The sequence below is a fragment of the Phaseolus vulgaris genome, chromosome 9 (genome assembly GCF_000499845.2).
Source record: "Phaseolus vulgaris cultivar G19833 chromosome 9, P. vulgaris v2.0, whole genome shotgun sequence".
Lineage (NCBI taxonomy): Eukaryota > Viridiplantae > Streptophyta > Magnoliopsida > Fabales > Fabaceae > Phaseolus > Phaseolus vulgaris.
Genome location: NC_023751.2, coordinates 19,538,989 through 19,551,467, shown reverse-complemented (window position 1 = coordinate 19,551,467; position 12,479 = coordinate 19,538,989). Strand labels below are relative to the sequence as shown.

At 30.0% G+C, this 12,479-nt stretch overlaps 1 protein-coding gene across 1 annotated transcript; it reads left to right on the top strand.

Annotated features, from left to right (window-relative positions):
• The first annotated feature begins 6,087 nt into the window (after window positions 1-6,087).
• Window positions 6,088-12,401, top strand: LOC137820192 (auxilin-related protein 1). The gene is made up of 9 exons (XM_068624114.1): window positions 6,088-6,924; window positions 7,335-7,546; window positions 7,644-7,897; window positions 8,008-8,122; window positions 8,208-8,302; window positions 8,536-8,601; window positions 8,744-8,833; window positions 11,462-11,638; window positions 11,871-12,401. The coding sequence occupies exons 1-9, from the start codon at window positions 6,437-6,439 to the stop codon at window positions 11,907-11,909; spliced, it is 1,536 nt and encodes a 511-aa protein (XP_068480215.1). The 5' UTR covers window positions 6,088-6,436; the 3' UTR covers window positions 11,910-12,401.
• Window positions 12,402-12,479: the final 78 nt, after the last annotated feature.

Sequence of the window (12,479 nt, the reverse complement as noted above, 5' to 3'; positions counted from 1 at the left end):
TTATTTGGATTCAGAATTTTGTGGGAGAAAAAAAGTATGATATGATAACAAGACAATAAATATAATTTAATTTCCCTGCAAAATGAAAAGATTTAGAGGGAACACCAATGTTATTTTTGAATGTATTCTTATTTATTTTATTTTTCTGTAGTATTTTTTATTTTTCATCACTGTAAGGTTTTTTATTAAAAAATAATTTTTTTATTTATTTATATAAGATGTGATTTACTTTTTAATTTTATAGTATATGTTTAATATTTTAAAATATTACAATCTATTTTTATTTATTTGTTGTTGTGTTTATATTAATATATTTTTGTGTATAATTATTATGTTTAAGAGTTATAATTTATTTGATAATAATCTGTTATGAAATTAATTTTTATTGTTAATTACATTATACTTTTATTGTTGTAGTATTTTTTATTTTTCATTACTACATGGTTTTTAATATTAAAAAAATAATATTTTTTATTTATATAAGACTTGTTTTTTTTTTCAATTTTATACTACATGTTTAATATTTTAATAAATTACTTGAAGTTTTTTTTATTTAATTTATTAATTTTTTTTATAATTATAATTTTTAAACCTTATCTATTTATATTTAATACATATTTATTTTTAATTATAATTTTTAAATCTACTAATATGTAAAAGTTGTTTTTTTTAAAAAAAATAACTTATTCTATTATTAAATTTTTTTAATAAATAAGAATAAATTTATAAAATAACATTTTAAACTTTTAAAAATATTTAAAACTTTCTCATAAGTCGCATAAATTTTCCTCACATCGAGACTAAGTATATCAATCTAAAGAATCTCACATTCTTCAAACTTTATTCTCAAATCCTCACATCACAAATCTCCTTTTCAATGTAAACTCACTCTTAGTGTCTTTTCTTCAAAGGTGCGCATTGTAGGGTGAATGAAGGATAGTGAGGGTGGAAAAGAAGAGTGACATTCCTGAATGAATCCCTCTCTCATACGCAGAGAAAGAGGATGAAAGCTGCATTAATAAATTGATTTTATCCGATTTTGCACACCATCATTTCTTATGTGTTTTGTATGAGTGAATATGTATTAGTTTCACACTCTAAATTTATTTTTGTTAGCATAAAAATTATTTGCAAATAATAATATTTAAATTATTTTTAAAATTTATGATTATAAGTTAATATATATAATATTATTTCTTTTGAATAAAATTATATTGCTAAGTTTATAATGTTATGTTATGATAGATTAATCTGATAAATACTTATATCAATATATAAAATTAATACATTACGCTGTTAATATATATATATATATATATATATATATATACTTTATCAATATTTAGAAAAACTTATTTTCTTCACATTATTTTTAATAAAATATGTTAAATGAACTTCAACTTATATTTAATCAATTTTTAAATAAATTATTTTATCAAAAAGTATTGCAATTTATGATTTGTTTTTAATAATTTTTATACTATCAACATTATAACATTATGCATGCTGTTTTTCTCATGTAAAAACTATTTTTTTACATTCAAATAAAATTAATTATCTTAAAATTATTTTTGAATAATTTGTTCATAAGAAGATTTGATTTCATTTATAATAAATTATAACAAATATATATATATATATAATCAACTATCCATATAGTTAATTATTTAAATAATATAATATTTTGTACTTGCTCCTCGTGTTATACTAATAACTTATTTTTTAGACACTATATTAAAAATATATTTTAAAATGAAACGTGAGACAAAAATAAGTAATTGTTCAGATATGAAATTTATTTTGTAAGTTTATAAAAAAAATATATAATTAACTAAATTTTACACAAAATGACTCTTATTTTATTTTTTAATTATTTTTAAAAATAAGGATAGATTTGTAAACTTGCATTTTTAACATTTTAAAAAATTAAAAAATTTCTCACATTCATCAAATCACTCACAAATTCACTTTACCATACCTCAATCCAAACAATCTCATATTCTTCGCGCTCTCCTCTCAAATACTCATACATTCACTTCCTCAAATCCTCACACATCTTCTTCCAAATTTAAACACAACCTTAAACCAATGTCATCGTCTAAAAAAACATAACACAATAAGATAAAATATTAAAACTATGGCCAATGCACATGCATATAAATTTAAATACATCAACAGCAAGTTTTATTCTATTTCTTCCACAACCCTACTACTATTAAAAAAACTAAATTCTAATTAATATAATAAATAAGCAAATGTTTGTTAAAAAAAATTATTAAAGATGTCTCATTAAAAACGAACAAATGATTCATTTTAAACACTTTTTAAGATGCATAAGGATTTCAATTCCATAGGTCAATGTAAGTTTATTTCATAAATAAATATAAAAAAATTGTGTTTAGTGATGTAAAAACTTGCATCTAACTCCTCGCTACCCATAATAAAACAAGAGCGTCTCCTATTAATAATAGGTATTTGTGTTCAACATATCATTTATACCTCAAATAATCCAATTTCAACATTACATATATAAATTAAATGTGTTTATATATAATTACTCAAATTCAAAATATTTTTATTTTTAGGGTTTAGGGTTTAGGGTTTACACCCTCTTTTATATGGTCATGTATCAAAGATTTATATGATATGGTCCTTGAAAATACTTATTGGATTGTGGGAACATGGGTTAATGTTAATTTCTGGAATGACATTTGGTATTTTCTTATATGTTTATCCTTAATTGCATGTATTCCTTATTCCAATAGGCTTAAACTTTCTTCTAAATTCTTTGAGGCTTGTAATGAGAGTTATTGACTTCTTCCCTCTCTTTTGTATGATATACTAGAGTTTTCGAGTTTGGAGAATATTGTTATTTCTCAGGAGAACGATGTTCCTAATTGGATGTTTGTGGATTCTAACATTTTAAATAAGAAATTTGTTTTCCTTTTTCCCCCTCCTCCTGGAAACATATATGATTGGAGCAATATTATTTGGTATTCTTCATTCCCCTGCTAAAACTTTAGTTTTATGGAAACTCCTTCATAATAGGTTGGCTACTAATCTTGAGGCTCAACAGAGAAGAATGATTTTATACTCCATGTGCTTTTTAAGTAAATCTCACTTGGAGTATACTTCTCATCTCTTTTTTTAATGCTCTGATGTTGTTTATGTTTGGATCTGGCTTCAACAAGTTTTTCTTGGGATGACTTTTTCTTCTTTTATGGACCTTATATATTTTATTAAGTCTTTTGAGAGCCCTTTTTAAAAACTGATTAGAATTGTTGTTGTCTCATTTTCAGTTTGGATGATTTGGAGGAGGATGAATTATTCCAGATTTCAACAAGAGATTAATACCCATTTTTCCATTGATTTTATCAAAAACTACATTCTACATGTAACTCTTCTAATAAATCTATGTATAATGATATATCTGGCTTTTCTACCTTGAAGTTCTTTGGTATCATTGAAGATTTTTTGGTATTGGTACTAGGCCTAGAAAAGTCTCAAAGCCTACCCAAGTTTTATGGAGTTTTTGACTTGTTGGCTGGATTAAATTCAACACTGATGGTGTTGCCAGAGGTTCTCCTAATCTTATTGCTTGTGTTAGGATCCTTAGAGGGAGTTTTTTGCTGGCTTTTCTTCTTTCTTGGGATCCAATCTTCCTTATTTGTCTAGTTTATGTGAGTTATCATTGTTATTAAGCATGTTAAAAAGGTTAATCATAGGCGTTTTGTGGCTTAAGAGTGATTCTACCTTTGTCTGCATTTTCTCTTTCTTTCAGGCATCTCATTCCCTTATCTATCTACGGTTTGAATAAATGTTTGTAGTCATTAGGTATTAGACCAGGGGCTATGGATCATATATGATACAATAAATATATTTTATTCTCCATTCATGGTGTTTTGTGTATACTAGTCTCTTTACCTAATGGAAATCAATTGAGTGTCAATCTATCCGGTATAGTTAAAATCTCTCCCTTACTCACTTTGACCAATGCTTTATAGGCACCTTCATTTCAAGTCAATTTGATCTTTGTTTCAAGATTGACCACAAACCACAATTGTTTAATCATTTTTCAACCTTTTGTTTGTTTCATTGTTCAGACACAACCATGGAGAGTGATTGGTACAACTAAAAGATCACACAATCTTTATCAACTAAGGACTTTGAGTGTCCATCAGGTGTCATAAAGCAAAATTTGGACGAGTATAATTGACACCGACATTTCATATATTCCTAATAATACTGTCAACATCAATAAATCTTTTGTAGATACTGGTAGTGCTAAACTTTGGCATTTTAGAATGAAACATTTGTCTCATGGCAAGTTGAAAACTTTGTCTTCATATTACCTAATTTTTTTATAGGTTTTGTTGATCCTTGTGATACATGTCATTTTTCTAAACAAAACAGACTACATTTTCCTTTTAGCTTTACTAAATCAAGAAAGTTCTTTGTTTTGCTTCATGTTGATATATGAGTCCTTTGATTCATGTTTATGTTGAAGGGTATAAACATTTTTTAACTATTGTAGATGATTTTATCCGATATACATGAATTTGTCTAATGAAAACTAAAGCTGAAAGACACACATTTACAAAATTTGATCAACATGTTTGAAAAGTAGTTCAATACTCATTTGGAAGTATTAAGAAGTGATATGAATTTCGTATGATTGATTTCTTTAATCGAAATTAGATTGTTCATCAAGCTACTTATGTGGAAACACCTCAATAGAATAGTGTTTTTAAATGTAAAAATCAACATATTTTGAATGTTAATTGTCATTGATTTTTTAGTGTCTTAATTATCTCTTTGTTTTTGGTCATATGTTATAAAACACTTTGTTCATTTAATTAATAGAACTCATACTCCTCTTTTATATAATAAATCATCATATAAAATGATTTACAATATAATACCAGATTTATCTCATAAAATTTTTTAGTTGCCGAGCTTTCAATACTACTAGTGGTGTTCAAAGAACAAAACTTAGTTTTAAAACTAGAAAATGTATTTTATTTTTTACAAATATGTGGTAAAAGATTTTTTTTGTCTGTATGAATAAAAAGAATATTTTTGTAACAAGATAACTCTATTTTCTTCCTTTTCTCATATTCATTGTTTTTTTCTCTACAAGAAATATATAAAACTAATAAATCATTACACCAATGCATCAATTAACAATTTCAATACCAATGTCATATTCAAATCAAATGAAAACTCAACATTCACCTATTATATTTAAACATTCACATTAACATTTCAAATAATCACACTTTATATTTAATCTTCTTATAATTCAAAATATTTTCATATACCTTAATTCCCGTGTTATTAAAGGAATTACTCCAAAATCTTAACAAAAATTTTAATTGCTTCCTAAAAAGTTTGATTCATCAATAAAGTATATAATTATAAATCTATATTAATTTATATACACCTCTCTCGGGATTAGATTTCACATCATTTCTAAATCTATATATGCAAAATATAAAAATAAATAATTTAAGAATTTAAGAAAATATAGAAACTCACTTAAAATAAAATTTTATTAAATTTATATTGCTTTACTTTTTACTTTAATTTGATAAAAAAAAGAGTTTGTTCAACCAAAAATAGAAAAAGACAAAAATAAAGTGAAAAAAAAGAAAAATAATAACAATAAATATAGAAAGATAAGACATAACAGTTTTACAAAATAATTATCGTATTTACTTCTTCACATAAAAACTATTAAGTTTATTTTTATACGTATTAAACATTATTGTTTTATTCTTTATAACTGATATATCTCTTTACGTATTCTTAACGTAGTTTATATAACACATTACTAATTGAGTTCTTACATATAAAAAAAATCGAATTAAAAATGTATTCTGAATATAGAAACTAAATTAAAATTATATTACGTAGAAAGCTGAATCGTTAATTAAGAGTTTCTTAAGATCATGTTTACTGATTAAATAATTACTAAGACCTACTACTATTAATTTAACCAAATATTTTAAATAAAATTTATATGTACCTGCCGAAGTGGATCCATCAATCACTATGATTATAATAGTAAAAAGCAAGAGACAAAACGACACGGAAAGAAGCGCGTGGAATTGTGCGTGGTCATCACTTCCAAACAAAATTACAAGGATCCAACCGACATCCTCAACCTTACATCCTGTTTCCTTACATTTCTTCTCTGTCTTCCTTTCTCTTCCATTCTCCCAATTTCATTTTCTTCTTCTACTCTTTCTCTCAACCATTTTCATTTTTTTTTACTTTCAGTTTTTTCCAGATAAAATCTCTGAGCGGTTTTTCTTCCTTCGGAGAAAACAAACAATAACGATCAACCAGTCTATTCCGTTCTGTTTCAGCTCTTCTCAGCTAACCCCAAATTCAATTCCATTGCTACAATCATTCTTTTTCTTCTAATTCAATAATGGACGAGTTCGGTGTTTTGACCGAAAGGTTTGGTCTCAAACCGCAAGGAAAGTCCGCTCCAATGGCGAGGGCATCAACAAAGCGACCTCCAATTGTCGCGGATTCCCAAACACGCCCCAATTCCAAATCCACCCTAAATGGATCCCCGTCTCCCCAAAGTTCCCCTCTTGATTTCAATTTTGATTACGGAGTTTTCAGCAGCAGCAGCGGCGATAACAAAACGCAGCATTTCGACAATATCTTCGGCGGAAACGCCAAATCCAATGGCGCTTCGTTTGACTACGATTCCATATTCGCCGGATCTAATAAACCGGTTTCCACGTCGTCTTATGTGGATGACATATTCGGTGGAATGCATGCGAAGAGTGTCGGCGTTGATGATCTGCTTGATAAGATTGGTGGATTAAATACGAACACCAACAGTCCAAACTCCAAAACGCCTCATTCTGATGATTTGATCCCTGGCTTTGGTGTTTTCAATAATGGGTAGTGAAACTTTGTCTTTAATTTCTTCTAGATTTGTCGCATTGATAGTTTAAACAGCTTGCTAATCAATGTCTTCCTTGAGAAATTAAAAGGAATATTTTTCTTAGAAATCACATAAACATCTTATATAATTACAGTGGAGTGTATTTTTATGCATCCTAATAAATGTATTTTTACTTTTATTCCTTAACTGGTGCTTTGCTTCTGTCATGATGTTATTGATATGAAGTGGACTTTGCGAATGATGGAATCTATAGGAGAATCTGATTGATCGACCACCTTTAGTGTAGTCTTCCTTCTAACCGCCTTTTTTCATCCTTAATATTTGAATTTGAGAGCTGTTTTTCATACATGCAATCCTTTTATTTTGTATTGCACTTTTAATGTGTGTCAATTGTTATATTCTTTAGTGTTGAGATGAATAAGCCAAGTGTCACTCCGAACAAACCTGCTGCCGTGTCCCATGATGATCCCTTTTTGATATTTGAAACCGTTTCAAGCTCGGCGTCTTCAGAATCATTCCTGGACTCGCTAGAGCAGATAACTAAGTTGAATAATTCTAAAGGGTCAAAAGGAAGCTCCCCAATATTGAAGTCCCACCCACCCAAGCCAATGAGTAAAGGTGCTTTTTAAATGCATGAGCTTCAACACATGACTAGCAATATATAACCTTCGTTTTCTTGTATACCACTGGCTGAATTAGCTGGTTTTTGATGCAGTTAAAAAGTCAAATCTATCATCTATTGATGAGTTTGAGAGTTTTGCCATGGGTGGGGCACGGACTAATGCTAGTAGTAGAAATGCCAATGTTCACGCTCCACAGACTAAACAAAACTTGTCAGCTAAGATAAACAATGGTAAAAGAGTTCCAGATGTGAAAGTGAGTCAGTCAAATGACGTGGATGATCTTGAATCCATCTTCAGCATGGGCTCTCGATCAAGCAGTGCTCCAAAGTCAAGGACTACAACTACGGTAAAAGCTATTAATATGATTAGCTCGAATGATTTTCAATACCCACATACTATATCCAGTTTAATTTTTGTGGCTGATGTGTTACTAAGGATCATGTGTATAATAACCAGATGAAGAATAAAGGGAAACCTGAGGTGTCACCAAGAGTTCCATCAGGATCCCCAGCCAGTGTGATGAAACCTCCCGCAGTGTCCTCTTTTGATGACCTGTCTCTGATTTTCGGTGGTAAGTTTTTTTTAAATTTAGTGATTTCTACTACAGTGAAGTGATCTTGTGGTCAAAATATCATTTATTTTTATTTTTTTTGTAGGCTCCCCATCATCTGAATTCCAGGAGGTTGAAGGCGAAACTGAGGAAAGACGAAAAGCAAGATTAGGACGTCATCAGAGGGCACAAGAACGAGCGGTGTGTGTTATTATTATTTTATCTCTATTTCCTTTAATAAAGAAAGGGAAGCTCATCAATGCAAATTATACATCATCTTCTTTAGCCTATAATGATGTCTACAGTGACCAGCATATGATATTTTTGCATACGCTTCCTTAAAAGAACATACGGAGTCTTCCTTGTTCATAACATTACAGGTTTTATTGAAATAAATTCTCATTGAATTTTTTTTATTACTGTCATATTTTCAGTTAAAAGCAGTGGCTGATATGAACCAGCGTGATATTCAAACTAAGATGGAACAAGAAGAGAGGCGGGTAAGCAAGTTTTTGTTTGCTTGTTTAGATTTGTTATTTATTTCCAAGTGGAATCACTGTATAATATCCATAATTTTTTTGTTTTTATATTTTATATATTTGTCAAATTTTCTTTGCATGACTTTTTATTTTAATTTGGCAGAGAATTGCTGATAGTGCGGATATTCAGATAAAGCGCTGGTCTGCAGGGAAAGAAGGCAACATGCGGGCATTGCTCTCATCGTTACAATATGTAATACTCTCTTACAATCATTACTATCAATTGATAATAATTCATTTCACTTTAGTGCTTTTTAATATACCTCTTTTGCACTGTAATTTGATTAGCATTCTTAACAAATATCTTGAGCAGAGTGATTAAATACCGCCAGTACACAGTCTTAAAATTTGGAAAAACCATAGTAGTCAATCACAAATAGTGGCGAGGCGTAGCCAGCTCCAAAAAGGCTATAGCAAGATTGAAAAAAAAACCTAAATGATCAAAGTTAACTACACATACATATCAATAATAACAAATAAAGGAATTGAACAACCCAAAACCTCTATTATAGAACAACTAAATATTCAAATTCAATTACAAGCATTTTATAGGTATCATCATCATCATCTACAAGGTTACCCATTGATAACCATACTCAACCAACCAAGCACTTGTGAACTCTCCCTTAAAAAGGTTAGTTGTTAGTTGAGAAAGACCTTGGCACTTAAGTACTCAAACATCTCATACTACTCGATGTGAGACTTAACACTTCTTAATATAAAGTCTCTGTCATAGGATTGAGAGTTTATGTCCTTACAGCTGCACTATATGACACCACTTGGTCTTTCAAGTAAACCCTCAGCAGGTAGCTCTTTTTGAGACATTGTTAATAATAATAAACTCTAACCAATTGATAAGTATCCAAGCAATTGGGGAAACCTAAAAGGGTAGTTGCGTAGCAGGGAGAATCAAGCCACTTACAATCCATTTGAAGCTTATCTGCATCGTCTTTGCAGTCAGCCTTCCAATGCATTTATACAAACCCTCGTTAGTTTTTGGATAATTTTTTATTCTTGGATTGCTGTTGAAGAATTGGGAATTAAGATAACAGCTTTTGCATGTAATGGATGATGAAGTAATAGTGAAAACCCCCTTATACTTGTCTTCCTTTCCTTTGAAGGCATCTTTAGTAGCTTTAAAAATTTGCACAAGGAGCCTCTTAGCCTTGATAGTATCAATAACATTGCTCCAAAAGGTAGGCATGAAACAATGCTGATTGCTCTTTTTCCTCATCTTTGCTATTTTGGACTTCATCACTAATTGATTGAAAGCGAACAATTCTGTAATTGTTTTTCGTTTTAATTTTTTTTAATATGCTACCCCTTATTATAATGTAAGGAATGTTGTGCCAAACCTTGTATTCCATATCTATTCTAATCGATTCAAACTTGTTTTTGAACCTCCTCGTAGTGTTCAAGGCCAATGAGTTGTTATAATAAATCTTACAAAATTAACCCCTCTTTGTTATTCTATTGACCCAATCTTTCCAATGCCTTGTATAAAATCAACACATTGGACAACACATGGAGTCCAAAACAAATGTCATCTCTTGGCTTGGAATAATTTATCTAAGACTAAATTTCATAAAAAAAGAGAGCAACAACTAACAAGTAATGATAAGAATCAAAATTGTTAAAATGGAACTACTTGGGAATTTTTTATCAATTAAAACATAATTATTTCCGTTGTTTGGTAACCACTTGGACAGCCTTGTGTCCTCCAATCTCCTCGGAAAGACTACCAAATAATAGCTCAAATAACTTCTCTGTGGTCTTCCCATAAACAGATGCATCAACAATCTTCACAAACATTAGTTGGATAATTCACTAAGAATTTATCAACAACAACAATATTATATCATTAGGTTAGGTGGATTACATGAATCACAACCATTGTGCTTGGTAAAAGACAAAAGATTCAACGCAATCTGGCTTGACCAATTCTATTCTTTCGATGTCCTTCTTGGTCTTTCTATGCTCTTCTTCACTGGGGTAAAAACCATCTAATCTACTCTTCTAACTGTTGCCTTCCTTGGCCTTCTCTAGACATGTTCAAAATCACTTAATCTAGTTTCTGTCATCTTTTCCACTATTAGTGCCACAACAATCTGTTCTAGTATTTGATCATCTTAATAAGGTTCCATTTTTCTTATCTGTTCATGCATCAGATATAATTAAGCTACTACACTTTTTCTCTTTCTAGATTGTGCTTTTTCTTCCGTGTACTCATCCCCTTTATACAGAGAAAAGCTCTACACTCGTGAAAGCTTGGAACCTTTAGATTTGGGCCATATTTCCTATATTGTCAACCGTTCACTTGAAGCTTTTTGAGTGTGCAACGTGCTACAATGGATCTACAGCACCACCATTACACAACGATTAACTACAATAAACAGAATGAAACAAACCATTTTGTCCGTTCTCCATGGTGGAACAATTGCTCTTCTTTTCTAACTTCATGTCCAATTCTTTTGTATCTTTAAAATGAACAACATAAAACAAAACTTGTGTTCTGTCTTGTTCTGACCTGTTTATCCAAAATCTACCCATGTTTCTTTTGGTAAGGAGGCTAGAAACTTATGCTATTTGAAATTAAATTTAAATATATATTTGAAATTAAACTTAACCGGGATATATAAATAACTATTAGACCTTTGGTTAAGTGAAGGTTCTGCTAGGTCTTATTTAACAGGAAGGTAATGGATTGTTCTCGTGTCTTTTATTTCCTTTTAGTGTTAATTGTTAATAAATTAATATTTTACTAAACTTACGACATTTGTTTTATTTCACGACTCCATCTTACCATTGAGTTTATATGCAGGTTCTTTGGCCAGAATGTGGTTGGCAGCCAGTGTCTCTCACAGATATGATAACTTCCGCTGCAGTTAAAAAAGTGTATAGAAAAGCAACTTTATATATTCACCCAGATAAAGTCCAACAGAAAGGTGCTACCCTGGAACAAAAATACATAGCAGAGAAGGTTTTTGACATTCTTAAGGTACGCTGGTGAATAGTTATGAAGAAATAATATTCTTTACCTTCAAGTCTATACCCATTTTTTCCCCTCCTAAATGTCATTGTAATTCTACCATATCCGATTTCTACTTCTACCAGATATAATATACCCATACAATTCCACAAGAAATCATGAAAATTAAACTTATGTTCTAATTGAAAAATGATAGCAGTGATACTTTTTCTTATATTTATTCTTCTGAACTTGAAAACAGGAATCTTGGACCAAGTTCAATGCGGAAGAGCTTTGTTAAATCCCCCCTCTGCAAATGTTTTTTCCAAAATCAATAGATCTGTTAGCACTTTGCAGTGTTCTGGTATCGGCTTGTTGGCTTGCCTAGCTGATGCCTGATATATTTGTTTTTATGCCGTTGAAGATAACTGCATGAATGGTGTGGCATCATTTGGCAGCAGATTCATTTTCCTCCATGACATTGAACGCTCTGCTATGAGTTACGACATCTTTGTTGTAAGTAGTAATAATGTTGATGGATTCAGGTCAATGTACAAATTCTAAATGCTCAAGCTTCCCTAAAAATTCAGCCAGCTCCCAAATTGTGATGACAAGGGTATACATACCTTATATTTAGGTTACTAGAAATTCACAATTGCTCGCTTAATATATCGTGGGAATGAGTGATAATTCAATTATATACTTGTAACCTCTCTTTTGTACGAATAGAAAAGTTTCGATTGATATTTTTTTTGTCTTCATCTGAATGAATGAGATTGCTTGTGATTTTTTATTCCTTTTATTGAAATGTTAATAGTTATATAAATCCAAAGCATTATCACTGAGGTTTGTCTATTTATGATCCACTTGA

Coding starts and splice junctions, on each gene's coding strand:
- LOC137820192 (XM_068624114.1), top strand. CDS start 6,437: ATGGACGAGTTCGGTGTTTTGACCGAAAGGTTTGGTCTCAAACCGCAA. Junction 6,925..7,334: donor TTTGGTGTTTTCAATAATGG/GTAGTGAAACTT, acceptor TATATTCTTTAG/TGTTGAGATGAATAAGCCAA. Junction 7,898..8,007: donor AGTCAAGGACTACAACTACG/GTAAAAGCTATT, acceptor TATAATAACCAG/ATGAAGAATAAAGGGAAACC.